At 46.2% G+C, this 27,333-nt stretch overlaps 2 protein-coding genes and 1 pseudogene across 3 annotated transcripts; 2 read left to right on the top strand and 1 right to left on the bottom strand.

Moving 5' to 3' along the window:
- Positions 1-886: 886 nt before the first annotated feature.
- Positions 887-13,181, bottom strand: COQ9 (coenzyme Q9). The gene is made up of 9 exons (XM_065925398.1): positions 13,021-13,181; positions 10,740-10,908; positions 9,453-9,588; positions 6,451-6,593; positions 6,104-6,188; positions 4,086-4,190; positions 2,256-2,411; positions 1,866-1,919; positions 887-1,537 (listed from the first exon to the last, which is right to left on the bottom strand). The coding sequence occupies exons 1-9, from the start codon at positions 13,094-13,096 to the stop codon at positions 1,502-1,504; spliced, it is 960 nt and encodes a 319-aa protein (XP_065781470.1). The 5' UTR covers positions 13,097-13,181; the 3' UTR covers positions 887-1,501.
- LOC136161014 (large ribosomal subunit protein eL22 pseudogene) lies at positions 5,050-5,436 on the top strand (annotated as a pseudogene).
- Positions 13,116-25,437, top strand: CIAPIN1 (cytokine induced apoptosis inhibitor 1). Of its 2 annotated transcripts, none has more exons than XM_065925400.1 (9): positions 13,116-13,252; positions 17,327-17,508; positions 18,146-18,298; positions 19,734-19,810; positions 21,271-21,433; positions 22,823-22,896; positions 24,036-24,151; positions 24,585-24,666; positions 25,190-25,437. In XM_065925400.1, exons 2-9 carry the CDS (start codon positions 17,352-17,354, stop codon positions 25,298-25,300), a joined length of 933 nt encoding a protein of 310 aa, XP_065781472.1. In that variant the 5' UTR covers positions 13,116-13,252; positions 17,327-17,351; the 3' UTR covers positions 25,301-25,437. The 2 variants fall into 2 exon arrangements, with proteins under 2 accessions (XP_065781472.1, XP_065781471.1); XM_065925399.1 differs by having other exon boundaries at positions 19,731-19,810.
- The last annotated feature ends 1,896 nt before the right edge of the window (positions 25,438-27,333 follow it).

Below are 27,333 nucleotides of genomic sequence, written 5' to 3'. Positions count from 1 at the left end.
AGTAAATTAATAATTAAGGTTGTCTGTTGAGTGTAAGATGGATGCTATAAAGGATAAAAGAGGGAATGGAACAAAATATGGGACAGCTACTGCAGGCAACTTGACAGGATGTCAAGATAAAAGAATCAGGTGCAGAAAGGGCCCAGAGGAAAGTGCACAAGAGACAGGAAATTCCTACTAGCTGTTACTCCCACCATCATTCAGTCTACTTGGGTAGGACATAGCAAAGTAGAAGACAGATGGCTGCTAGATCCTGTGTGTACCAAAATGTTTAAGCCCCAACTCCTAATGTAAGGATATTTGGAAATGGGGGTCTTTATGAGGTCCTGAGGATAGAACTCTCAGGAGATTAGTGCCCTAACAAAAACAGGAAGAGACAACGGAGCACACTTGCACGCTCTCTGTTGTGTGAGAATGCAGGGAGAAGGGGGCCATGTGTGAGTCAGAAGAAAGCTCTAAGAATCAAGTTAGCTGGCACCTTGACTGTGGACTTCTAGCTTCTAGAACTGTGAGACATTTCACCACAGCAGCCTGAACAGACTTATACAACAAAGTTAACTGGACTTAAATAGGGGGCCCAGCCAGCACAGAGGCAAAGAGAATTTGTAAAGCAAAATACTGTGTCAAGGAAATAGTCATTGATGGACAGGAGGAGCCAAAGAAGCTAACCAGGAGAGGGAAAGACCCCTGTCACCCACATTGTACTGAAGGGAGGCCCAGGCCCACGGGTGCAGAACTCTCACTGCCCAGGAGCATTACATGGCACCGGGACCCTAACTCAGGTCTCTTGGCTGCCAGTTGCAAGCCTTCTCCGCCACCCTGCTCTCTGCTTCTGGGGTCTTGGACAGCTGGCATGATCTGTATGAAAATCTCCTACACAACAGGAAACTGCTTCAAAGATATTTATTATAATTGTTTACAGACTCTAAATTCACTAATAATCCTGCAACAAGTGCTGTTTTAACACAACACAGGGCCTGGGACCACACCTCTGGCCATGCTGAGCACCGGTCTCAGGTGAGGCGGCCTGCCCAGGGGGTTTCCCGGCGCAAGGACTAGGACACTGGAGCATGGAGCCCACGGCCTGCGCTGTGCTGTGGGGGCTGCCACCTGCGGTGGCCTCAGACCCGGCCCCTGACTTGGGAGCCCCGCAGGCAGGTTAAGACATGGTCGAAGTGCCTGAGAGACCATGAGAGGGATGTGGGGAGTTTCCATGACGTGAATGCTGGGTTGAGTGCCGCGTTTTTCGGTCGCATAGCCATGATGCCAAAAGGCATCAGGAGGTCTGTCCTGGCACTAGGAACTGAAGACGTGGCCCAACCCTGGGCTACGCCTGTGTTGTCCAGGGCCCTGTGGTTTCCAGGTGGCTGTGGTAGTGCTGCAGAGTCCCTTGGCGCTTTCTCGTTGACACCCTATTCCATGGGTGGCGCCTTGTACGTTTCAAAGCCCTTTAAATATATCCGGTTTTCTTCTGGGTACTCTAGCTTACAGCCCTTCTTGCTCACCGGCGCTGGTTTAGGCCTGTCAGGTTCTTGAGCTGACAACAGGATGGAAACAGAGAGTGATGAGACCTGGCCCTGCCCCCAGGACTCCAAGGGCAAAGACTGAGATTTCCGAGGCAGCCCGTGTGGCTATGATGCGGAGATCTGATGTACCAGGGTCCTGGGTGTAAGTTTTGTCTTCATGCCAGTAACAAACAGAGGTGGGATATTTGGGATCTAGAGATTGGGACTGAACCACTGCCAGACATAAGATTAGCTTCCCCAATTTAACCACTCACTACAAAACTACTTGGGGTGAGTGAAATGCGTGAGGAGTCACGGGACTGGAGCCAGCTGGGTAGGGACGGGCTGGGAGGTACTCACCGTCACTGCTGCGCCCATGAGTCCTTGCACCAAGGCCTCTCCGGTGGACTTGACCTAGAAGGAGTCAGAGTCAGGTTCTCTCAGGCCCCCACCACTGCTCAGATGTGAGACAGGGAGGTCTGATCAGTAGGCTTACTAGTCCCTACAGGTAGAATCAACAGGGCCCTGTGTCCTGGAAGAAGACTCTACAGCTAACAGAGTAACAGAGGGACCACATGTGGCTCTTAGGGAAGGGCTGGGTGAGGAAGAACCAGTCAGGCTACCTGTGAAGGCCCTGGTGACTGCCAACTGAGGCCCAAGGGGAGCAAAAGAACAGACAGGTGATGAGTCTGGCCCAAGAGGACAGAGCGCCTAGTGAGGAGGCTTCCCAGATGTCAAGCCCCGAGCTACCTGCTTGGCAGTGTGGCCCATGTTCATTGCATCGCTGATTCGGTTTTCCAGAAAGCGCCAGGTGTCCTCAAAATCTGGGGAGGAGTCCTGCATCATCACCAGCTCAGTGGTGTTGTAGATGCCAGCCAATACTGCTCGGCGGGTGTACCAGTTAAACTGCAAAGAAACCCATCCAGGGGGATAGATAGGTCACCACTGTTGCTGCAGGCTGGGGGAAGTCTGAGTGGTTGCTACCCAAAGCCCCTGGCACTCCTGGGCTCCCTCCTGATTTCCTCTTTCCCTCACGGATACACGTGGCCCTCTGGACAACGTGGCTGTTTCCAAACTAGGCTGGGTGTCAGAATCACCTGGGAGGTTGAAAATGCAGGCTCCTGGGCCCAACCTCTTAGAGCTCAGAGTCAGCAGGTCTGAAGTTAAGTGCCAGAATCTGGATGTTTATTAAGCATCCCACATGACTTTGCTAGATCTGCTCAGCTTTGAACCCACCAGTGAAAAGTGCAAGTCTCCGGACATCTAGGGATCTCCCTAGTGGCTCAGATAGTAAAGAATCTGCCTACAGTGCAGGAGACCCAGGTTCAATTCTTAGGTTGGAAAGATCCCCTGGAGAAGGGTTAAGGCTACCCCCTTCAGTATTCTTGCCTGGAGAATTCTGTGGACACAGGAGCCTGGAGGGCTACAGTCCGCTGGGTCACAAAGATCTCATGTAATTTTCAGGTTTCCCTGGTGGCTCAGATGGTAAAGAATCTGCCTGCAATGCAGGAGACCCAGATTGGATCCCTGGGTAGGGAAGATTCCCTGCAGAAAGGAATGGCTATCCACTCCAGTATTCTTGCCTAGAGAATTCCATGGACAGAGGACCCTGGCGGGCAACAGTCCATGGGATCTAAGTTCCAGGGAGGCTCTGTGATCAGGCAGTTATGACCAAACCTTGTATCACCCATCAGTGATGTGAGGGCTTGAGGCAGCGTCAGGCACAGACCGCGACACCTAGGAGAAGCTGAGAGTTCAGGTCCTTCCGCAACTTCTGGCTGTGGCTATCCTGGCCAATCGCTCTTCAGAGCGCTAGCTTGGCTGCTTCCTGTTTTACCTCCCTGATTTCTGGGCTTTCTAATTTCATTTTCCAACCATCTCTGTTGGTGGTATAGTCCCATATGAGGGAAGTTTATTAAAGCACTTTGTTAGAACTGTGGTGGAAGCATCTCCCTGCCTTCGATCCTGGATCCCACAAAGTACCATCGCATATTAATTTCTTTTATGAAGGTGTAGATATATACATGTGTATATACATTTTTAATTTTCTACCAGAAATATGATAGTATTAATAAGTCAGAATCTTTCCGGCTCCCTGTTTAGAGGCTTATTGATTTCTGAGCAAAGCAGGCCAAGATGGGCTGCAGGAAGGGAGTTTCTTTTTAAAGCAATGTCTTAAAAAAATGTCTTAGAGGGTGTCTGTGGCATTCTTTTTTTTTTTTTTAAATCAGTCTCATAAAAGACATACACTGAGGAAGTCTGCCACAGAATCTAAATCTTAAGAGACTGAGGGGAAAATGATTATAAAACGGTAGCCTCAGCCCTCTGATGCCGTGTATCACACTCTAGGGGGAAGGAGCACTGATGCGTGGCTATAGCACTGGTCCCTGAATGAAGATGACCTAGAGGCTACTGTGGCTTAAAGAGGGACCCTCTTCAAACGTTAACCTCTCCTTCCAGCATTGGAATGACTCTGGAGTCCCCCTGAAGGGATGTGTGACCAAAGAAATTTCACAGACTTCGGGAGGAAATGCTTAACCCAGCCATCCCCACCCTCTGCGGGAGTGAGGAGAGACTCACGTCAGTGGACTGGTCCCCGGCGTAATGCCACATGTCATCCACCATGCTGGTCAGCAGGTTCAGGCTGGGTGGGATGTTGTGAGGGAGCATAAGGATGCTGAGGGCCTGGGGAGAGATGACACAAAAAGGGATACTTGCACATGAGACAATGCCTCACTGCTCAGTAGAGGTAGTAAGGGGCCTGCCTAGCCTTCCTTCTGAGATGCACCATCTCCACCCACTGCTGTGAGCTCCTGGCGTCTAAGGCTCCCTCCCAACTACGGCTTATGGGAGCTGAGGCAGAGTACCCTCCACTGCCAAGTCAGACCCTCAATCCCTGGCATGTGAACTTGGGAATGCAGACAGCCAGGTCTAGCCTGGTATCTTTCGAGTAAGGATGGAGGAGGGTACCCCCATTCTGTAACATGGAGAAAGAAGCAGGGATAGGAGGGGAGTCTGGGGGAGGTTTCTAGGCCCCGATTCTAAGCCATCCTGGAGCCCAACAGCATTCCTGCCCTTGATGCTCTGCTGCAGCTCATGATAAACTCCTTCCAGTTTTTTTTTTCCCCCTAACTCAAATTGATTTCTGTTACCTGAGACCTCAAAATCCTTTCATATAAGCAGTGACACAACCCAGAGATGCCTCCATTAGCAGATATCAACACCAGACAATCCAAGGGTTGTCACTTTACCAACTCTGAAACCCACTGGCTGTGGCCTGTAGGAGTTGGTGAGAGATGTCCCCAATCGGCTGGAAAGTTATCTTGAAATAGCCCAGGAGGAAACGTGCTGAATAAGAAGGCAACCAGGGCCTACTTCATGCACTTGTGAGGCTTTACATGCAAGGTGGAATGAGTCAGTCCAAGAAATCGAGTATGCGAGCACGGGCAGGGAGCGGGCCTTGACTCTGGGCTGAACTCCCTCACACCCGGCCCACAGCTGAAATGAAATATCCAACCATCGCCTTTCTGCCTCCGCTGCCGCCATGGCGCCTGTGAAAAAGCTTGTGGCGAAGGGGGGCAAAAAAAAGAAGCAAGTCCTAAAATTCACTCTGGACTGTACCCACCCTGTAGAAGATGGAATCATGGATGCCGCCAATTTTGAGCAGTTTCTTCAGGAGAGGATTAAGGGGAATGGAAAAGCTGGCAACCTGGGTGGCGGCGTTGTAACAATCGAAAGAAGCAATAGCAAGATTACTGTAACTTCCGAGGTGCCCTTTTCCAAAAGGTATGTGAAATATCTTACCAAAAAATATTTGAAGAAGAATAATCTACGAGATTGGTTACGCATAGTCGCTAACAGCAAAGAAAGTCATGAATTGCATTACTTCCAGATTAATCAAGATGAAGAAGAGGAGGAAGATGAGGATTAAAACTCAAACGGGAATATTTGTATAAGTTCTTAAATAAAATTTATCAACCAAAAAATAAATAAATAAATAAATATCCAACCATCTCCAAGCTGGGCAGCAGATACCAGTTGATCTGTGAGTCCTCTCAGTTGATATATCTTGACTTTCTTAACCGAGAATAGCCCACATTGTGACACTTTGAAAAGAGGAGGAGGAAAAATGGAGCTTTAGGAAAGTTGGGGAAAGCCCTTGGAATGAACACTCCAATTCTCTAAGCATCACACTGACAGACTGAAAAGAAGTCCCACTCCCCTGAGATCTAGAATGCAAAAGGCCTGTTAATGATGATGGTCAGTAAAATCTTCTGACTTTTCTCATCTCCTTCATGGAGCCCTCCTCACCAAAAACCAAGTGACACACTCGGGCCACTAGCAGCCCACCACGACGTGATCTAGGACCAGGCCACTCACATCTCCAAGAACTGAGACACAGACGGCTCAGAGGGCTCTCTCTTTGGCTCTCCTCAATTTGACACCTAGAGTATCAAGTACACTGCACATCCCTGGGTCTGTGGAGGCTAACAAGCTAACTTCTGAACATCGTGCCAGACCTTCCGCGTGAAGGTGCTAAGAATCATAAACATGAACACACTGTCATCCTGGGGCCTGGATGTGGGTGGACCATGTACCCGGGGCCAATGCTCAATGTATGGGATCAACATTCTCAGTCTGGTTTCCACAGCATCCCTCAGGAACTTGTCTGTCTTCTTCTTCCTGGAAGAGAAAAAAAAGAAAACTGAGTGTCTCTGGGTCAAAGGCATGGGATCAGTGCTACCCCGTCTATTCAGTTCTAGCGGAGAGGGTTCCACCAGCTAGAACGAGACAGGCAGCTACATTTCCGTCCCATCGGAGCAGCTAGGGTGCTCGGTGCTACTCTGCAGGCTCTGCTTGGACTGGCCTCCTGGGGACAGCTGGTGGGGCCTGAGTCCCCCCCATCCTCAGCTGCTACCCCGAGCAATGACGCCGTGGGACTTACTCTGCCTGGCCCAGCTGTACCAGCTTCTGCTCCTCCTCCAGGACACGGGTGAGCCGAGCATTGCACTGGGTCACGAAATGCAGGATCAGCTCGCTGCCGTCATTCCCAAACATGCTGGCAGCTGCGCTGGAGAGGCCCAGGGACTGCAGAGGGCGAGAGGGAAACGGAAGTGGTGGGCAGGTGCAGTGGCCGCGGGCTGCCTGCTCATCACCAGCACCTTTGCTCCTGGCACCAGCAGCTTGGCTTTCAGTGAGACACCCCCACTCCTCATTCTTGGTCCACGCGATCTGGGAGAAGCTGAGCACTAGTCCCTCCACACTCCCTCAGGCCCCCGGGTGTGATGCAAAACAGGGGATCCAAGCCTGCATGTGTGGAGTTCACAGCGCCTAGTTCTGGGACACGCACGTGACTACGAGGCTGTCTCCGGAATTCCGCTAGTACCGACAGGGAAGAGGGACTCTCTCCTCTGGGGCTGCTGACTCTCTCAACTCATGGGAAGCCCCTGCTGAGAATGAAGATCATGGAGTGGATAGCAAAGCAGATACGCCATGGAGACAGCTCCCAGCAGCACAAGATAAGAATGCTGAGCCACAGCTACTTTCAACCTTTTCTGTTATTAAATGAGCTGAAACACTCTGTCTTGCTTGAGCCAGTTCAGAGCTGAGTTCTAACACTTGTAACCTAGAATTGTAACTGTTGTGAAAAGGGCCTTGGAAAAAGCTCTGTCTTTCTCTCTAGCTCACTTAACCTAAATCTCTTGCAAAGTAGGTCTCTCGGTTATTAAAAAAAAAAAAAAGAACCCACAAACTTTTCTTACTGAGTTATCAAGGGGTTATTTAACAAAGCGACAGAGATCTTTTACTAATCCTGATAAACAACAGTCACTGAGCAGCTACGGTCGGAAGAACCCTGATGACAGCAGGGACGGAGGACAGAAAGAAACAAAAAGACTTTACAAATCCCCACCGCTGGGAGTCAGGAAGGAATTCTCTTCTGGCGGAAGTACCCAGCCTTTTTGGGCTTCCTTGGTGGCTCAATGGTAAAGAATCTGCCTGCCAGTGCAGGAGAACAGGATGAGAGCTACTCTCTGTAGCTGCTACCTTTAGGATACCTTAATGCTCTCTTTATCTTTTCGGCTACTTGGTTACCAATGTCACATCTAGTTAACAACGCTTCCTGTTAAATTCTCTCTATTCAGGTGATTTCTTCTGACTGACGCACTCCCTGAAAGACCAACTCCGCCTCTCAGAATCTGTCCTGAAGACACCAACCAGAAATGTACTTAATTATGTCGCTGAATCAGATTTTCCCAAACAATCCTGTTACATTTCTGTTCTCTGCAGGTGCCGCACCTTTCTCTAATGATTCTCTCAAACCTCCCCTGCCACCTCCAAATCTTTGTGTCTTACCACTTTTTCCTAACTTCAGGTTCATGAGACAACCACACCTACTTCAGAGAAAACAGAAGCCATTCCCTGGGAACTCAAAAGATTCTTCTAGAAACTAAATCTGCAGCTGTCTTCTCCAGCTTTGCCTCTAATACATCGAAGGCCAGTCTTTCCACCTGTTTTCTGGACTTTGTAAGTCTTGCCTTCAAGGAAACTCACATTTTAAATTTTGCTGTTTCTCCTGTATCTTTACCATCACCTGTGTTTCTGCATCCTCCGGCTCCAACTTCCATCCCACTTCCCCCGCTCATACGCTAGCTTGAACACTAGCTCTCCTCTGCCCCCTCCCAGCCACATGCCTCTCCATTTCCTTACCCTCCGCTCACTCCTCAACCCACCCATTACTTCTGACCTGTACTCCCCTCCGATGGCTGATCCTGCAGTCACCGATGTCTAGTAGCTCCGTCCACATGCTGCTGCTTGGCCTCCAGAGCCAGGCTTCGCCACCTCAGTCTCCTTTGCCACCCCACCCTGCTTCACCCACCCTTCAATGTCAGTGGTCCCCGAGAACCTAGACTCCTCTCTCTTTTCACATGACATTCCTGGCACACTCACACTCGTGCCACCCGAGGCAATCTCACTCACGTCCTGGTTTAATGATCACATACAAATACTCTAGTCCAGGTAGCTCCTCCAGTTTCAGGCCTGTATGTGACCCAAAGATCCCTCAGACACAACAAAGCTCAGGACCGTACCCATGATCCTTCCTCAGACTCGGACCTCTTCAGGGGCCCTAATCTTAGAAAACGGCACCACCACGTACCCACACACGCAAATCGACAGGCAACTCAGTCACACCCTCCTATGTCATTCTACCACCCGTCTCCATGTTCACTGCACTATTCTAGGTCAGAAAGCCCTCCTCTCTCCTGAATGACTGGCAGCAGGCCCCAGTGACTTGCTCTGCCTCTAATCCTTCTTTCATCCAGCAGTCAAAATGATGGTTTTTGAAATGTCAAATTTAATCCCATATCTTCTGTATCTCCAGGTAGGGCTAGTGGAAAAGAATCCACCTGCCAATGCAGGAGACGCAGGCTTGATCTCTGTGTTGGGAAGAGCCCCTGGAGCAGGAAATGGCAACCCAGTCCAGAATTCTTGCCTAGAAAATTGCAAGGACAGAAAAGCCTGGTGGCTACAGTCCATAGGGTTGCAAAGAGTTGGACTGAGCACTCATCTCCAATTATTCTTAGAACAAAAGAAGGTGTAACTCTTCAACGTGACCTTTGGATCTTGTCTGACTTGGCCTCAACTGACCCTTCCCCAGCCTCACGCAGCTCGGATCTCTTCCATCACACTACCTATGATCTGCCTTTAGAACCTAACTCCCAAGATCCAATTGCATGGTATATTCTTTTTATATTAAAAAATAATCTAAAACTAAAGCCATTTCTACTGTACAGAGGAAAAACAAGCAAAACCAGAATATCTGGTAGCAGTGAGGGGTTCTGGGACTCTGAGTTGGGCTGGAAGAAAATGTAAGGCCTTCTGCTCTGGCCAGTATGACTCTCTCCTGGCTGATCCTGGTCAGGCCACCCTGCCCACACCCACACACACCTGGGCTCCTTCTGCAATGGCCTCTGCCGTCCACCCATGGGCGGGCACAAACTCCAGGGCTGCTGTCAGGATGCGGTGCTGCAGCTGCTCCTCACTCTCGTAGTCCTCCTCCTCCTCCCCGCCCTGGTCGGTGTACCTGAGACAGACATGGGGACAGAGTTCTGACTCCTCCTCTCACCGCCTCCCGCGGAGCAACGCAAAACATGCCTGGCCAGAAACCACAGGCACTGTGCCTCCTCTCAGCGCGTGTTGGGAGGACATTTACTTACGTGTCAGCATCAGTGTGTGAATGCCAAGAGAGCAAAAATCACATCGTCCTTCGCCTCCCAAAGAGTCACTGAGAGAAAGAACCACTGAGCAAGGAGGTCACCCAACAGAAGGGACACGCTCTCACAGCACCCTGGACATCCCAGTCTACAGCCTTATAGCCTCACGTACTGTTTCGTTACCCAGGTTTGTACCAAACTGCAATCCATGAGGACAGGGACAATGGTGACATTATTCACAGGGCCTGGCACAAAGAAGACCCTCTGAATCGAAATGAAAAGGACATTCACTGAGAAACCAGAAAACTGACTGGGGACACTCTCATTTCAGAGCTTCTCAGGGGCAGGATGAAGTAAACAGAACATATCTAATGGAGACGGAAATTATTATCTCCCTTCTGCCAGGCAATCTGGCCCCACAGAGGTGAACAAAATTCAGAAGGTGCGTAACCTTTGGCTCAGTGCTCCCACTGCTGATAAAATCACACACTTTATCACACCATTTTTCATGAAGTGAATGAAATCTAAATATCCATCAATAAAAGGTCAAATAAATTCCGGTACTGCCATTTGTTGGAATATTACACAACCATTAAAATCATACAATCTCTGAAAAGACATTAAAGATGTCCTGCTGAGTGAAAAAACAGTCTCTGGAACAACAGGTATAGCATACACTGTAATTAATCATTTATAATATACACAGGGCTATATATGAAAGTTGCTTAGAGAAACATCTAAAAGGATAATCACAAAAACGTTAGCAGAATTATTCCTTGGTTTGTGATTTCTGGTAATTTTTTTTGCTTTCTTTTTGTGAACGTCTTTATAATGTTCAGAACATTTTAGAATGTATAGGCACCATTTTCATAAAATAAACAAAGAACAAGTTCTTTCCAAAGATGGTTTTGAAAATGATGATAGGTGTGAAGAAGGTGGAGATGAGAAAGGAAGGAGATGCACAGATTCACCCAGGCACTTAAAGTGGACAAAATGGGTGGACAGGTGTTCTGATGCCTACCTGGGGGGTGAACGCAGAGCCTCTGGATTGGGTTCTTCTACGCCCTGTGCCTCAGACTGTTGCTGAGAAGAAGAGGGCGGAGGTTGATGCTTCTGCTGATCCGAAGACCTTAGCTGCATAGCTGAAGCGTGGAAGGCACATGGTGCCAGGGCCGGTCGGCAGCGGGACACTGAAACAGAAGCTGAGCTGGTCAGCCAAGGACACTCACCAAAGCAGACCCTTTGAGACCCAGGGTGGTAGGAGGGATGCAAGACAAGCAGAGGAAAGCCAGAACCAAGTGCTAGATCCTAGACAAAAATCTGAGGTAAACTGCGAACCTTTTGACATGGTAGTGGCGGTGTTTAGTCACTAAATCGTGTCCGACTCTTGCGACCCTATGGACTGTAGCCCTCCAGGTTCCTCTGTCCATGGGATTCTCTAGGCAAGAATACTGGAGTGGGTTGCCATTTCCTTCTTCCCTTTTGACATGATGTGTTGGCAAAAGCATAAACCAGAAGAACACCTGTCTTCGAGGCATGTTTCCATCGTTTGTTAGGTTAATGGGCAAAGAGCATGACCTTAAAATATGCAAATTAAGAAATAATCTCTATTTACTCAATGAGAATGCTGTGAGGCTCAAACAAAAAATGAAAGTGACTTAAAAATGTTACATATTTATATGTCACAGCAAGAGCACTGGACTAGAAATCAGGTCTGAGTACCAACTCCCTAGTGTTTATGGGGTGTCTGTTTTTTCATCTGCAATATTGCAACACCCCCATTTACTTTAGGCAAAGGCTTTTGAAAAGTACAGTATTGTGTTCCCTAAGGAAAGGCTAATACTACATTTTTCTTTCCCAGCATTTATACAAAAAGATTCAAACATATAGACAAGTGAAAAGAACTGTAGCATGGATGCCTGTATATCCACTACCTAAGTTTTACACAGCTATTCATCACACTCTTCCTACATTAATCTATTTCTTGATGCATTTGTCGCAGACTTCAGTATTCTTAATTTTTAAACATTTTAGCACACACATCCTTAACCAGAGTTAAAATTTTTGCTTTTCTTTTATTGAGGTGACATTTATATTCACCTGTTTCAAATTTTTCACTCTAGTCTTGTCTGTCCAAGAATTTCATCTATATAGAATCATACTGTGGGTTCTGCGTATGTACAAGACTTTTTGGCCCAGAGTATCTTTTAGATTAATTCATATTGTTGCGTAGGTCAGTTGGTTGTTAGTTTTTCACTGTTCAGTAGCATTCCACTAAGAAACACTACTATGTTGGGCTGTTTCAGTGTTGGCTATAATAAATAAAGGTGCTATGTACACACTTGTTCAAGTCTTGTTGTGGACATATGCCTTCATTTCTGTTGGGTAAATACCTAGATTTGCTGGCTCACAGGCATTATTTGTACTTCTACTGAATATAGTTTGGAATTATGTATAAAACAGAGCTCATTAAGGGAAAAAAGAGTCTATGGATCAACTCAGGAAACAATGATTTTTAAAAGAAATACAGCACGTGACAGGTGAAAATATCAATTATTTTAGTATATGCACAGAAAAAAATGAAGCAAACATTCATAAAACTTTGAAAAGGGTCTGGGAGATCCCAAAGCAATACTGCAGAATCACTGCAGTCCACGAGATTTCAGGTGGACTACAGGAGGAATACAAAAGAACATTATTTCATCATTTATATACTTATATATGTTAATGCATAATTTACTTATGGGAGGTGACATTGGTTTTCCATTAATGGTAGTGATATAAAGGTCAATATTTTTATAAAATCAGATGTATAAACAAAACTAGTGACTATATGGCGGCAAAGGTGATACGCAGATATTGAAGAATTACTTAAGTGGTGTGGAAATGACTGACTTAGGAAAAAGTATTAATAGACGAGGGTCTCTCTGTAGCTGTTTCCTGTGATCAGGGCCCAGGGATTTGACAACGGAGTCAAGAGACTAGGGCGAGTGTGCCAGTCTGCAACGGACTAGCTGTGTGATCTGGGGCACCTACAGCCCTCTCTCAGGCTCCGTCAACTCCGTGAAATGGGAATGACAAGCCCTTCCCAGATGCTCTTGTTCCTCACAGATCGAGAACGTGGTCAGAAGCCAGCCAAGCGACCACTTCAAGGCCGGGGCGCCGGCGCGAGCCATTATGCCCTTCACCTCACCTTGCTCTCGAGCCGCCCCGAGGCTTCTTCCGCCCCTCACCCAGACCAGGTCGGTTCCCCTCACCACAACCACTTCCCTCCCTTCTCCCGGGCTCGGCCGCCCCCTCACCGGGCAGGCACCGCAGCTGAAGGAGCTTCCAGCCCGCCCGGCGTAGGGCTCCAGAAAACGCCGCCGTCGCCGCCATTTTGGAAGCGGGCACGCGGCCTACGGCGAGGCGACGGCAGCGCTTAGTGGCTATTTCCGCCTTCCCCCGCGCAGTGGGAGTTTTCTCCTCTCGCGAGAGGCGCGAGGTGTGTAGCCGGCGGTTGCGGAGAATCCCGGAGCGAGCTCAGGGCGGCAGGTGAGCGCTCTTCTGATGGTCCGTGAGCTCGGTCGTCCCCAACGGTCCCCTCCCGACCCATTCTCTCCTCTACATCGGCTCTTTCCCCATTTCCAGCCCCGTCCTTCGGCGGAAACGTGACCGTGGCCACCTCCCTGAGGACCACAGCTGGGTTTCGCCCGGAGGAAGCCGGTGTGAGGGGCCGCGTTGGCCCTGTCTCCCCTGGGGCCCCTGGAGTGGTGACTTCGGTCCTTCCCGGGCTGCCTTATCTCCCGCGCAGCCGGACCTAGCCTGAGGTCCAGGGGACAGCTTGTCAATTTGAACCTGTGTCTTCCCCGAACCTCCAAGGTGTTGAGTTGGTATAATTGAGTATTCCCAAACTTGCCAGGTTGGAAAAGCCATCAGGATGCTTGTTAGTAAATTGGATCCGGAGATCTTTCTCCTGGAGAATCGATTCAATACCTCTAAATGTACCCGTGGAATCTTATTTTAACGTGCCTCCGGGTGATTTCGATGATCTGTGAGTTTGGGAAAGGCTGGTGGCCTTTATTCTCACATTGAGTGCCAAGCTCTGCATGACTCAGGGAGGTCATGGACTAGTCACTGAACAGAAATATAAATACGGAGTGCCTCACTGGGGAATTAATCAACAAGGAAGGCTTCATAATAGTCGGAAGAAGTAAATGATTTTGGGGGTTAGAGATACTGGAGGGCAGGAGCTAAGCATGCCATTCTGTAAGTTTTGTGCAGTTAGACCTTTTTCTCTTTTGCATCTTTGCAACTTTAATCTTTTCAGTTAGCTTGTCAACTCTAGTCTTTTCAATTACTTCTCCCCTGTGTGAGTGTGGGGGAAGCCTTCTCTTAAAATTTCAAATCCATATTTCTCGATTTTGGTAAATCCCTACTAGTATCTCCATGAGGTTTTGTTTTCTGAGTTCTGTCCACTCATCTTCCAGCTTCTCTCTCTTGTGGAAAATCTAGCATTTACTTGGAGACAAAGTTGTCCGTTTCTTTTCCTTTGAGTTTACTACTTCCTTACAGATTATCACCTTTTTTTCTCTGTGTGTGTGTTTCAGTTTATTTGAATTAAAATTTTCCTGATAACTGTTAGTATTCTAAGAAGTTTTTTTATACATTTGACTTAAAAGGATTTGATCCTTGGTTTGAGCTGAAATCCAAACGTCAATCTTTTTTTTTTTAAATTCTTTCCCCCGCCTTCATCCTTAAAGGAAGCCAAATGCCTCAAGATTTGATGTTTACAGGTGTCTTAAAAATAAACAAGTGAATCTCCAGAAGTTGATCTCAGATAAATGCAGTGACATGACAATGACTTCTACTCTGCCACTTTAATGAAAGTGGGGCTCTGAGCGACACTTCTAAATAAGTATGTTGACTTAGGTGCCAGACATTTTTTTCCTTATGTCTTTTTAGAAAAAACATTGAAAACAACATAAAACTCTGATGATGAATAACATCACACTTTCACTTTTAGATGTTTAAAAGAACACTGTGTCCCATTTTATTCGGAAAATGCTGACCGTAAATGGTGGCAGTGTCTTGTTTTTTGAGGGTTAATGTTTAATAAATGTATTTTATGAGCTCTCTGTTGCCATAGAAGATTAGTTTCAGGGGATATGGAACACAGAGCACTTTCCAGTTTTCTAATTTACGGACACAATCCCACTGGAGTACTGTATAAGATGTCATAAAGTGTGACTCTCATATTGTGTAATTTTAACAATGAAAAAGCAGCTTCACATCTCTCCCTGGGGAGCCCTCCCAACTGGCAGGGCTGAGGAGGAACAAGATTTTATAGGACTGTTTGAAGGAAAGGCAAATAGACTGGCCCCAGAGAAGTGGAAGCTCAGAATTCTCTGAGAACATTATTTTATTGAGCTTTATGTGCCAGGCCCTGCTGAGTGCTTTGCATATTTTTATCTTCTTATTTACTTCTTGCCACCGCCTTGCAAAATATAAGATCATTATCCCTACTTTATTAATGAGAAAAGAGAGAGGCTAATCACAGATCCATGGTTATGTAGCCAATGAATAGAAAATCTAGTGCTAGACAGAACCCAGTTCATTTCTGTTGGAAACCTGTGCTCTGTAAAACTCTGCCTCCATTAAGTTTTCTGAAAAGGTCTAGAGATCTGGCCTTTTGCATTTCTCTTGCTAATGAGTAGCCTTAGGCCCCTTGGTTCTTGCATGAGGGTTTTCTGTGAGTACAGTGTAAGGTTGGTGTAATGGGAAAGGATCTTTTCCCATGGCCCCCAGGGAGAACTTGTTTCAACATCATTCTAGAAACAGGTCGTTTATTTCTTATAACTTCATGCCCAGCAGTCCATATTCCTGTCTTTTGCAGTTGGTTCTTAAATGTGAGATCCCAAGTTGTTCACTTGAAAGACTTGTAAGGGTTCTTCCTCAACATCATGTTACAGTTGACAGCTTAAAGTTTCAGTTCTTGATTGTGTGCTTTTTAGGGATTTAAAAACCACAATTTAGTGAATAAGGAGTCCTGTTTGTCTAATAACACTTGGCATCCTTTTACTGTGCCTTGAAGGCAGGTTGGGATAATAAAGGTATTCCACAAGGAAGGAATCAGATAAAAGGCATGATGGAGTGAAAAATGCCAGGATTTTCCATTGAACAAGGGGAGGTAGGAGATTACAGAGCACCTGGATCCAGAAGACTGAGGAGATTTGACTTTGCTTTAGAAAATAAAAGCCTTAGTAACTCCTTTAGAAGATGAACGGCCAAATCAAAAGTACTATCATATTTAAGGATGCCTGGCTAACATCAGCATGTTTTAATAGGCTGAAAGGCAAGTCATTTGAAGGGAACATTTTGAAAGAAGGAAGAGTGTGTGTGCCTGGCTTAAGGTCAGTCCCAGAATGTTTGTGGTGACATAATTGTTACTGGGTTAGCCACCTCTCGGGCTTCCCTGGTAGCTCAGACCGTAAAGTGTCTGCCTACAATGAGGGAGACCTGGGTTCAATCCCTGGGTCGGGGAAGACCCCCTGGAGAAGGAAATGGCAACCCACTCCAGTATTCATGGAAAATCCCATGGACCGAGGAGCCTGATGGGCTACAGCCCATGGGGTCGCAAAGAGTCGGACATGACTGAGCAACTTCACTTCACTTAGCCACCTCTGAGAAGACAGAAGTGTTCCGCTTAAGACCGATCCACGCATGACCTCTCTCCTACAGCTTCTATCTTCGTGTCATTTGGTAGAGCTATCTGCAGGCAGGGACTCAGCATCATTAATGTTTAAGAAAGAAAAGGGGAAATAAGTAGGCTGCTATCTTGCTGACCTGAGTGCATCGTGAGGACATTGTATACTCCGTCTGAGTATCAAGTGAAAGAGAAAGTTGACTCCGGTGGAAGGAAATTTCTGTAGGTTGATAGCATGGGTTTTACAGTCATACAGGCTGGGATTCAAATCCCAGCTCTTTCTGTATCCACACAACACTTACCAGTTATGTGACCTGGGCAAAGTCAACAGCTTGTGTCCTGACTGTAAAGTGGGAGTATTACCTAGTTTAAGGTTATACTTGGGTTCAGTTGAGATAATGTATATTAAAAGCTTTGAAAAGTTTTGCTAGTATTGTTAAAGACATGGTAGATACCATTATTGATCACTGCAAACTCAGTGGAATTGAATTTTCATATCTTGATGAATGGGGAAATATCATTATTCAATTTACTAAACTTACATATGTTGTCTCTTTTTAAAAACATCTCAGCTTGTGGTTAGGATATGGCAACCAACTTATTTGCCTCCCTTGCTGAGTCCTACTTCTGCTTAATTAATGTCCTGTGTGTTTTATATTCTGTTCAAGCTGAGTTTTCATATCAAAGAGAAAATAATCTTTGTGCCTTCAACCTCCTTTCTTGACTCCCCAGTCAGGATTCTCACCGAGGAAGCCACCTACCATGTTTGGGAATGTTGGGGTTATGAAACCTTGGATAATGGGTTTACTTAATCACACTCTGCTGTCTACAGTGAGATTTTCTAATGGGAGGTCAAAATTAGGTGTAATTCTAATCATTGCATGTTTGCCTCTGCTCAGCTTTGACTCTTTTTTGGCCCATAGCTTTTAGGTCCACAGCACGGCGGGAATGGCAGATTTTGGGATCTCAACTGGCCAGTTTGTGGCAGTGATCTGGGATAAGTCATCCCAGGTGGAGGCTCTGAAAGATCTGGTGGATAAGCTTCAAGCCTTAACTGGCGATGAGGGCCGAGTGTCTGTGGAAAATATCAACCAGCTGTTGCAATGTAAGTACCTGCCCAGGTTGCCTTTCAGGGCAGACAGTTATGCTGGGGGTGCTGCTTTTCTGCCGTCCTTGGCGGCTGGGTTTTTGTTTCAGGTGCCACATGATAGTATGTTTCGGTTGAGGTATAGTGGACTTAGATATTATTGATGATTTGTGTAATCAGCTTCTTATTTCTTATTACTTCATGCTTAGCTGCTTAGTCGTATCCAACTTTTGTGACCCTTTGGACTGTAGCCTGCCAGGCTCCTCTGTCCATGGAATTCTCCAGGCAAGAATACTGGAGTGGGTTGCCATTTCCTTCTCCAGGGGATCTTCATGACCCAGGGATTGAACCCATGTCTCCTGCATTGCAGGCAGGTTCTTTACCCATTGAACCCATTCCACATCTTTTTTTTTAAAGCTTGTTTTTCATCCACCTTCCTTTTTTTCTTTTCCCCCTGAGCATGTAAAAAAAGAAGTTAGTAAGACTGCGGGAGAACAAGCATCCTTAGCTCACTTGGTAGTAACAGTGGTATAATAGCATTTGCAGAACAGGTAGGTGTTTATTTTATGGGGCCATGCATGTAGCTTTTGTGGGGGCTTGGTCGATGACTTCTGGGGCCCAGGTGACCACTAATTAGAGTTTTCCTTCTTTTCAGCTGCCCACAAAGAATCTAGCTTTGACATTGTTTTGTCGGGTGTAATTCCTGGAAGCACCACTCTGCACAGTGCTGAGATTTTGGCTGAGATGGCCCGGATTCTTCGGCCTGGTGGATGTCTTTTTCTGAAGGAGCCGGTAGAGACAGCTGTAGGTAAGGAGAGCTTCACTTAAAAGACTAGATCTTCACTTGAAAGACCCACTTAAACCCTAAGATTTAACAGGGTTGAATCTTAGGTATGTTCGCTGCATCTCTCTGAGTAGCAGGTATCATTTGGAGATCAGTATTCCTATACTAAACCTTATCCTTAGGGATAAGTTATTGTAAAACTCTGAACCACACATCTGAATAAATTGTGATCTTTGACCCGCTTGGTAGTAAAATAGAAGGAAACTGCTCATCTGAAAATGGCTGGATCCTTCAACAGGTGAATGGTTTAGCTGGTACATCCACACAATGGGAAACTATGCAGCAGTTAAAAAAAAAAAAGGAACAAATGATTGCCACACGCAGCAGTTTGGATGAATCTCAAGGGAATCATGCTGAGTGAAAGAAATCCAGTCTCCAAAGCTTACATGCTGTATGATTCCATTCACAGAACATTCTTGAAATAAACAAAGTTTAAGTGACAGGGAACAGGGTGGCCACTGTCAGCGGTTAGGATCAGGAGGGAAGGGTGTTCATGAGGCTATAAAGGGGGTGTGCGAGGGTTCCTTGTGGTGATGAAGACTACACACACACAAGTGTATGTAAAACTGCTGAAATCAGGATAAGCTCTGTGGACTATAAGTGACAGTTTCCCAGCCTTCTTACTGTATAGCAATTGTATAAGATATTACCATGGGGAGGTGAGGGGAAGGGTCCTCCGAGCCTCCCTGAACTTTTTTTAAATTTACTGTACATCTATAGTATTTCAAACTCAAAAATTAAAATATAGTCCTAGAGTGATGAGGTAAGTATTGATTCATGTGAAACTAAAGATAGAATCCAAGAAATAAAAACCTTTTTAAATTTTTTTTGCTTAGTGGTAAAGCTGTCAGAGTCATTCTAGAGTTTTAGCATTTTAACTTAGACTTTCTATCAAAATGTGATGTATTATTTCATCAATTATGATAATAGAAATGAAAGTATTTTGAAACATATAGAGGTGTTTATGTGGAAACACAAACTTGTGATGTTAGGAGCAGATATAGCCTTCTTTGCCAGGAGGTAAACCTTGAGTGGCTAACCACAGCGTCTTACCAGAACCATACAAAGATACTTGAATACAGTTTCTAATCCTCTTTCTCAGTCATTATCCAGCAGCCCCTGTAAGGTTAAGTATTTCTCAGAAACAGAGGGTGACAAGAAACAATAATAAAGGATTTATTGTATAAGAGCACTTTGAACAACCAAAAGGATTTCTCTAATTAAAATATCATTTAAAATATATATACATATTTATATTGTATATAAATATATTTATATTCTATTGAACAGAATAGGTTGTTATTATTTTAATGCCCTGTTGACTCGACTAGAATAGAGCCTTTATAATTTTTCCTGCACTGGCCTATAAAGCTACTAATTGGGGTTTTCCTCTTAGCAGTTAACAATAGCAAAGTGAAGACGGCATCTAAGCTGTGTTCAGCCCTGACTCTTTCTGGTCTTGTGGAAGTAAAAGAGGTATGTTTGTAGATGACCTTCTTCGCTAGGAATTTAAGCCTTGGGTGACTAAACCCAGTGTCTCTTTGTCAGACGATACAGAAAGAATCTGGGAGAAATAACAACCCTGAGGTGAGGTGAGCGGCGTCACTTAGACTAGCAAGCAAGTAGAGAAGATACCTGATGCCTCGAAGGATGAGACCTCTAAAAGCAGCCTCCTCTGGAGAGGCTCAGCTTGGGCCCACGTGGGGGCCGTTTTCTGTCCTCGGTGCTGCTGCTGACGCCCGAGGCAGAAAGGGAGCAAGACATCTCAGTGGACACAAGTCTTAGGCCCCCGTGGAAGGCAGTCGCCTGTAATTATTACACAATTATTACACAAATCTTACACAGTTATTTTCCTCAGCTTTTTGGTGGGAGGCTGGAATAGGTTGGAGGGGAAATCCTTTTCTGACAATTCAGTAGAAACATTAATGTTAAATAGAGGTATTCATGGTTCTGCATTCTCCCATGCCCAGATGTTCTTGTGTGAGAGGTAGGTGGTATATCACAGTAGTTGTTATACTTGGATCTGTACATGGCCTCGGGCCTCAGTGTCTTTATACTTTCCCTTTTTTATTTTTCTTTTTAGTTAAAGTTCTTTTTTTTTTTTTTATTCTAAAATACAGGATGTTCATAAAACTTCAATTAGGACCAAAGAATTTAAAGTGACATCTCAGACCTTGCTTACACTCCCCTCCCTAGAGGAAGCCACCAATACATTTTTTGGTGTAGCTGTTCAGACATTTTATGCATTTATGAGTGTTGTGTGTGTATGTCTCCACATTTTTAATGTAAATCAAGTCACACTATACATTGTTCAGTCACTAGCTCTTTTCCCCACCTTTAGATACGCTCAACGTTTATCCATATCAGTGTGTTCCCCACTTGGTTATTAATGATGGAACAACATTCAGTGGTATAAATGGACTGTGATTTTTGTGACCATTCCTTAATTCTTGGATGTAGAGGCAGCACCTCCCACCGTTTTTCCTACCTTTACTGCCTGCTGCTTCGTCTCAAGGAACATAAAAAGCGTTTCCCTCCCCCTTGGTTCTCTTTCTCTACTACATATTTCATTTCTAGCCTCTTTATGTGGGCATGCTTCCCCGCTATAGGCTTTGATCCTATTCAACATGCCCAATTCATCTTGATAATTATAATCATTACAGTCCCCACAATGCCTTGCACAGCACAGCACCTTGTACCCAATAGACAGCTATCTGATAAATACTTTAAAACTCTCCATGGAATGGGCTAACTGTAAACACGTAGACAGAAGTTACGCACTGGAGAACGGGAGGCATGAGGCCTTGTCTGTGATCTCCCTCTGTCGCGTGCTTCCTCCAGACGCGAGCATGTGACATCCGTGGGGGGACATGGTACAGTGTCACACTGTCGGAAGGACTGTGATGTGCCCTAATCGCTGATGTCTTGAATTCCAGCTGCAGCGCGAGACCTTGAGCCCTGAGGAGATTCAGTCTGTCCGAGAACACCTGGCTTACCACAGCGACAGCCTGCTCTCTGTGCAGATCACAGGCAAAAAGCCCAACTTTGAAGTGGGTTCTTCTAGCCAACTTAAGCTTTCTACTGCCAAGAAATCTTCCGGTGAGATGGTCTAGGGACGTGTCTGTCTGAGTGGCTAAAGGAGGTCCTATTAGAAACTGAGCCAGAGATCTGAGTGAGGTGGTAAGAACTTTATAGGATCAGCTCCTTCCTTAATTTCTCTCATTTCCAAATAGAAGGATGCTTAATGTACTGCTCTCCTGGGCATATTCAAATCTGAAACTGAAGTGACACATAGATATTACCTAGTTCAGCCCCTCCTTCTTCACCAGAGGATGCTGAGGCCTCCAGGTTCCAGAGTCCTGAGTCCTGTAACTTCCAGACCCCAGAATCATGACACTTACCCTGTGAAGACCTCCCAGGGGCGGTCATGGCAGATAAGACTGCCCTGTTCCTCTTCCTGTGTGTCCTTTTCTCTGTGCCACTGAAGTCTGCTTTTCTTGCTTTGAGGATCTTAAGACACTTACAGAAATAGCTCTTCTGTTTAGAAGATTACACCCAGTCCTTTATGTCTTTCTCACCCTTCCTAGCCCTGTCTTTTAATGCCCAGGTTGAGAAGAACTGTCCCAGCTGTGAGGCAGACAGACGTTTACAGGTGCATTCACACTGCTGTTTTGGCTGTCCAACCTGTATCTTTAAGAGATTCCTTGGCACCCTAACCTTTGGATTCAAAGTTCCAGGGCAGCTAGGATCTGCTTAGATGACCTGCCCTGTGGGGGTCTGAGTATCCAGTTGTGACAGTGATCACAGAGGGTACACTTTACCCCCAAGCCCCCTCCATGAGCCAGCCCACACTGAAGCCCCCGGAAAGGGAATCAGGTGTAATTGTCACTGATTCGTTCTTACACTACCACCATCGGCTCCAGAGCCGTTTTCTTGTCTATAACAGGTTTACATGAGACCAAAGCTTTGCTATTCACAATGCTTTTTGGCACACTTTCTCATTTAATCTGCAAATCTCTTGCTGTGGGTATAGGGAATACTATTAAGCCCTGTGCTGAAACTAAGAGGAGGAGGAGAACGTAAGCTGGAGTGAAAGCTTAAAGCGTTAGGCAGACTGTGTCTGTATTTGTGTGTATTTGTGGCTTTATGGAACTGGCCCAAGTATCTAAATCTGTTTCCTTATAAGATTAGGATGACAGATAACTTTCCTCATGAGGTGGTTAGCAAGACTAAATCAGATAACATATGTAAAGTGTTTAATATGTAGTATTAATATCTGGCGCAAAACAAGTGCTTAACAAAGGATGACTTTTACTACCATGAAGCGATGGGTCCTTCGTGAGTGGTTGAGCCGGGCTTTGAGCCCGTCTTTAGACTCCCAGCCCAGTGTGTTCCCTGCACAGCCTCAAAGGAAAGCACTTATGTGTGTGTGGACCTTGTTTCCGGCTGCTTTTCTGAAGCTCGTTTTCTTTTATTGGTTGAACTCAGGGAAGCCTGCTGTGGACCCTGCAGCTGCCAAGCTCTGGACCCTCTCGGCCAATGATATGGAGGATGAGAGCGTGGTGAGTCAGCTCTGTGGTCACCTGATTGCTTTCTTTTAGGCTTCCCTCAGCTCAGTTGGTAAAGAATCTGCCTGCAATGCAGGAGACCCTGGTTCGATTCCTGGGTTGGGAGGATCTGCTGGAGAAGGGATAGGCTACCCACTCCAGTATTCTTGGGCTTCCCTTGTGGCTCAGCTGGTAAAGAATCCTACTGCAATGCGGGAGACCTGGGTTTGATCCCTGGGTTGGGAAGATCCCCTGGAGAAGGGAAAGACTACCCACTCCAGTATTCTGGCCTGGAGAATTTCATGAACTGTATAGCCCATGGGGTTGCAAAGAGTCGGACATGACTGAGCGACTTTCATGTTCATGTTGGGTTGAGTGGTCATAGTTTGGAATGGACTCTCTGAATTTGTAAGTGTGGAAGCATTTAAAACCCAGCCTTGTGGTGGTGCCTGACACTGATGTTTTTGACTCAGAAGGAAACTCCACATTGGTGGCATCTTACATTTCCTTTTCAGCATCTTTCCCCACAGATTTTCCTGTTCTCACTTCATGTGATATACTGAAGACTCTTGTAGGCATGTGTAAACCTAAAAAGAGTTTGTCAGATAAAATATTTTTTGGTTTCTTCATCTGGACAAGATAGCAAATGCTCACTGTCTTAAAATCTCAGATCTGTGCTTTCTGTAATAAAATGCTTCATTTCTGCAACTATCGAGGTTAGTGGTAAGCAAAATAGGTGATGGTTTGTGTCCTCATAGAACTTACAGATTAATTGTCCTCACACAAAGTGTATATATTATTATTGCCTTTTCCCCTGAAATTATATAGAAAATATTCCATCCCCTTTTCTCACGTGACAGCCCTTATATATTCAAGTATAACACTTCCCTGTTCTTCCTGCTCCCTCCCACCCTCCACACACATATTCTCTGCACATCATAAATGAGTTCCCAGGCCCCTCACAACCCAGTACAGCTTCCATGCCTGTAGTTTACTTGCTGTGTGGGTGGCTTGGGTGTGATGACCAGTCCTGGGTAGGACGGTGGACGCCTTCTGACACACAAGGGTAAACTGCGGCCGTGGCCCATGACCACGTCAGCTCTTCATTAGCAGAGAGCACGACTGTGTCATTCATAGCCTCCAACACTCTCCAGGATCTTATCGACTCAGATGAACTGCTGGATGCGGAAGATCTGAAGAAGCCAGACCCAGCTTCCTTGCGGGCCCCTTCCTGTGGGGAAGGTAAAAAGAGGAAAGCCTGTAAGAACTGGTAAGCCTTGGGGTGAGCCGGGGTCACCTTGCTACTAAACATATCTTATTGGAAAGTGTGTCAGATGTATAGAAGAGTTTACTAAACAGGTACATTTTAAAGAATACTAAAACGAACACCAAGGTACTGACCACCCAGGTTAAGAATCGGGAACCTTAGACGTCGCCTCCGCCTGCTTCCTCAGTCGCATCTCCCTCCCTCTCCTCCCAAGAGTCTGCATTCTCCCTAGCTTGGGTTCCTCCTTCCTGACTTTTTCCATAGTTTACTATGTCTGTGTGAATCTCCAAACAATACCTTATTGAGTTGTGAAGCCCAAACCTGACTAGGCCAGGAAAGGTCCATGTCTGCATCTGTGAAGACTCAAGGGGAAAGGAGGTCTGTCAAGGATTTGGGTGGTGGGAAATCTCACTCATCAGCTCCTGACTTCCCCCAGCACCTGTGGCCTCGCAGAAGAACTGGAAAGAGAGAAGTCGAGGGACCAGATAAGCTCTCAGCCCAAGTCGGCTTGTGGAAATGTGAGTATCTGGATGGTTACTCAGTATTCACAAAGGACTAACGCATACACAGACCAACTTCAGCTTTACAGAAGCTACTGCCCAAGTACTGTAACAATAGGTGGACTGCGAGACTGTGTCTCCAGGTAGTAGTGGGAAGACGGGTTATCGCCTGAGAGTGGGTAGCACGCTCAGGCCCATAGGGAGGCAGGTGCCTGTCGTTTCTTATCTCTGGCCCCTTTCTTTGTGCTTCATACTGGGCCCGAAGCTACCTAACCATTTGCTATGTGTGGCTATGATTTGAACTGCTGAGAATCCAGAAGTATGTCTACCTAAGGAGCTTTCTCTAGACCTTTGTCTTTCATGAAATCAGAGATCTTAAAAACACTCAGTCTGTGGGTCTCAACTGGACCTACAGATTCTCGCGCTTATTCTCTTCAGGCTGCTGTGGCCATCCATATATGATATTATCTTCCAGCCCATATCTCTGGGAGAGCTGACACTCGGCTTCTCGCTAATGGGTGATGGTCTCTTCTCTCAACAGTGCTACCTGGGCGATGCTTTCCGCTGTGCCAGCTGCCCCTACCTTGGGATGCCGGCCTTCAAACCTGGGGAGAAGGTGCTCCTGAGTGACAGCAACCTCCACGACGCCTAGGAGAGCCTGGCCTGGGACACGCCTGCTTCTCCCCCAGCTCCCGCCCCTCACATCCCGCCACATGGTTCCCCCCATCTCCTCTGACTTAGGTCCCTGGCAGGGAGGGTGCTCGGGGCAGAGTGGATCTGGCCGGGGTGCGGTGGTGTGGAGTGCTGCCATAGGTCAAGACCAAGGTGTCCTGGGGCCCCGCCACCTGAGTGGGGCCCTCCTTCACCCAGAGTTAGGCGAACGGTGCTCATCTCCAGGAGGCCGAGCTCCCTGCATCAGTGCTGACTGTGACACTCTCGGATCCCGCCGCCCTTGAGTATTGACACCGTGACAGGGAGGGCCCTGTCTCATTCTAAGCTCCGCAGCGGCGCCCACAGCTCATCTCCCAGAGTTGGTGGTTTATTCACCATGTGGTTTTTGGTGACATGAAGCGAGGGTCTTGTGACCTCAGAGCGCCAAGGGAATCACTCATGAGTTGCTGTGATCATATCCAGTGTCCTGCTCCCTCCACTCCTCTCCCCTCATCCCAGTGTTAATGTGTTACATCTGTGTCCTATTTCATTTCTGTTCATCAGCAGGTATTAAAATGTATGTACTTAGGCATATTCACTGTGAAGAGGGGCTTTGTCTGTGTGTCTGTCTGTGTGTGTCTGTGATGTCTGACACAGCCCTCTAAGCTCACCTGGGACCACAACCATTTTTGGAGAGACTGAGTCACACCACAGGGAGCCATTCCTGCACTTAGAGATCAGGACCGACCTCCATCGCCTTTAGAAGAGTCCATGCTGGTGAGCATTCATAGAGAAACAGGACAGAAGCGGAACCAACAGTAAATCTGAGTAGGAGCCCCTCTGTTCTTGTTCCCCGCCGACACAAACATGGAATTGATCTTGCCAGATAGCAAGAGAGATTGTGTGGCTATAAGATACCCAGGTTTTTCTGTTTCAACAATAAAGAAAAGTGCCCATTGGTATTTGTCTGTTCTGATGGATTTTAGTTGTGGGTGTGGCTTGACTCTGAAGCCCCAGTGGTGGGCCGAGCAGGGCCTGTGAGTATGACAGGACATCACTGCTGTGATTAGGTTATATAGTGTGGTGGATGTGAAAGGATTTGCAGATAAAGTCCCTCATGGAACCCTCATACACTGTTGGTGGGAATGTACAACCCTGGTGCAGCCACTGTGAATATGGAGGTTTCTCTAAAAATAAAACTGCCATATGACCCAGCAAATCTACTCCTGGATTTATATCCAAAAAACCAAAAGCTAATTTGAAAAGATATATGCACCCCAGTGTTCACAGCAGTACTATTTACAGTTGCCAAGAATGGAAGCAACCTAATGTCCATCAACAGATGAATAATAAACATCAACACTGAAGGTGGTATATATATACAATGCAATAATACTCAGCCATAAAGAGGAATGAAATTTTGCCATTTGCAACAACATGGATGGACTTGGAGGGCATTAGGCTGACATGAGAAACAATGATACCAGTTATATATGAAATTAAAAAATACAACAAACTAGTGAATATAACAAAAAAGCAGAAGTCACAGAGAACAAACTCAGTTTAGGGGGTGGGGGCCATTATAAGAGTAGAGGAGTAAGAGGTATAAACTTAGGTATAAAATAACTTCATAGATATATTATTGTACAACATGGGGACTATAGCCAATATTTTATAATAACTACATGGAGTATAACCTTGAAAAATCATGAATCACTATATTGTACACCTGTAATGTATTATACAGCAACTATACTTCAATAAAAATAATAATATGGGGAAAACATCCTCCATGGACCTTCAGCCTTTTAAGAGGGTGATTATTCTGCATGGGCCTGACCTAGTCAGTTTATCCTTTATGAGAACTGGAGAACGAGTTTCTCTTGCTGGCCTTGAGTTGCCGTGTTATGAGGGATCCACAGGCAAGGAACCACAAGCAACTTCTGGGACCAGGGAGCAGGACCCAATGACTGTCAAAGAGAAAACAGGCCCTCAGCCCTGCAATCACACCTGAAAACAGAAATCTGAATAATC

This window comes from Muntiacus reevesi, chromosome 2, assembly GCF_963930625.1.
Source record: "Muntiacus reevesi chromosome 2, mMunRee1.1, whole genome shotgun sequence".
Taxonomy (NCBI): Eukaryota; Metazoa; Chordata; class Mammalia; order Artiodactyla; family Cervidae; genus Muntiacus; species Muntiacus reevesi.
This window is presented reverse-complemented; position numbering and strand designations above follow the sequence as displayed.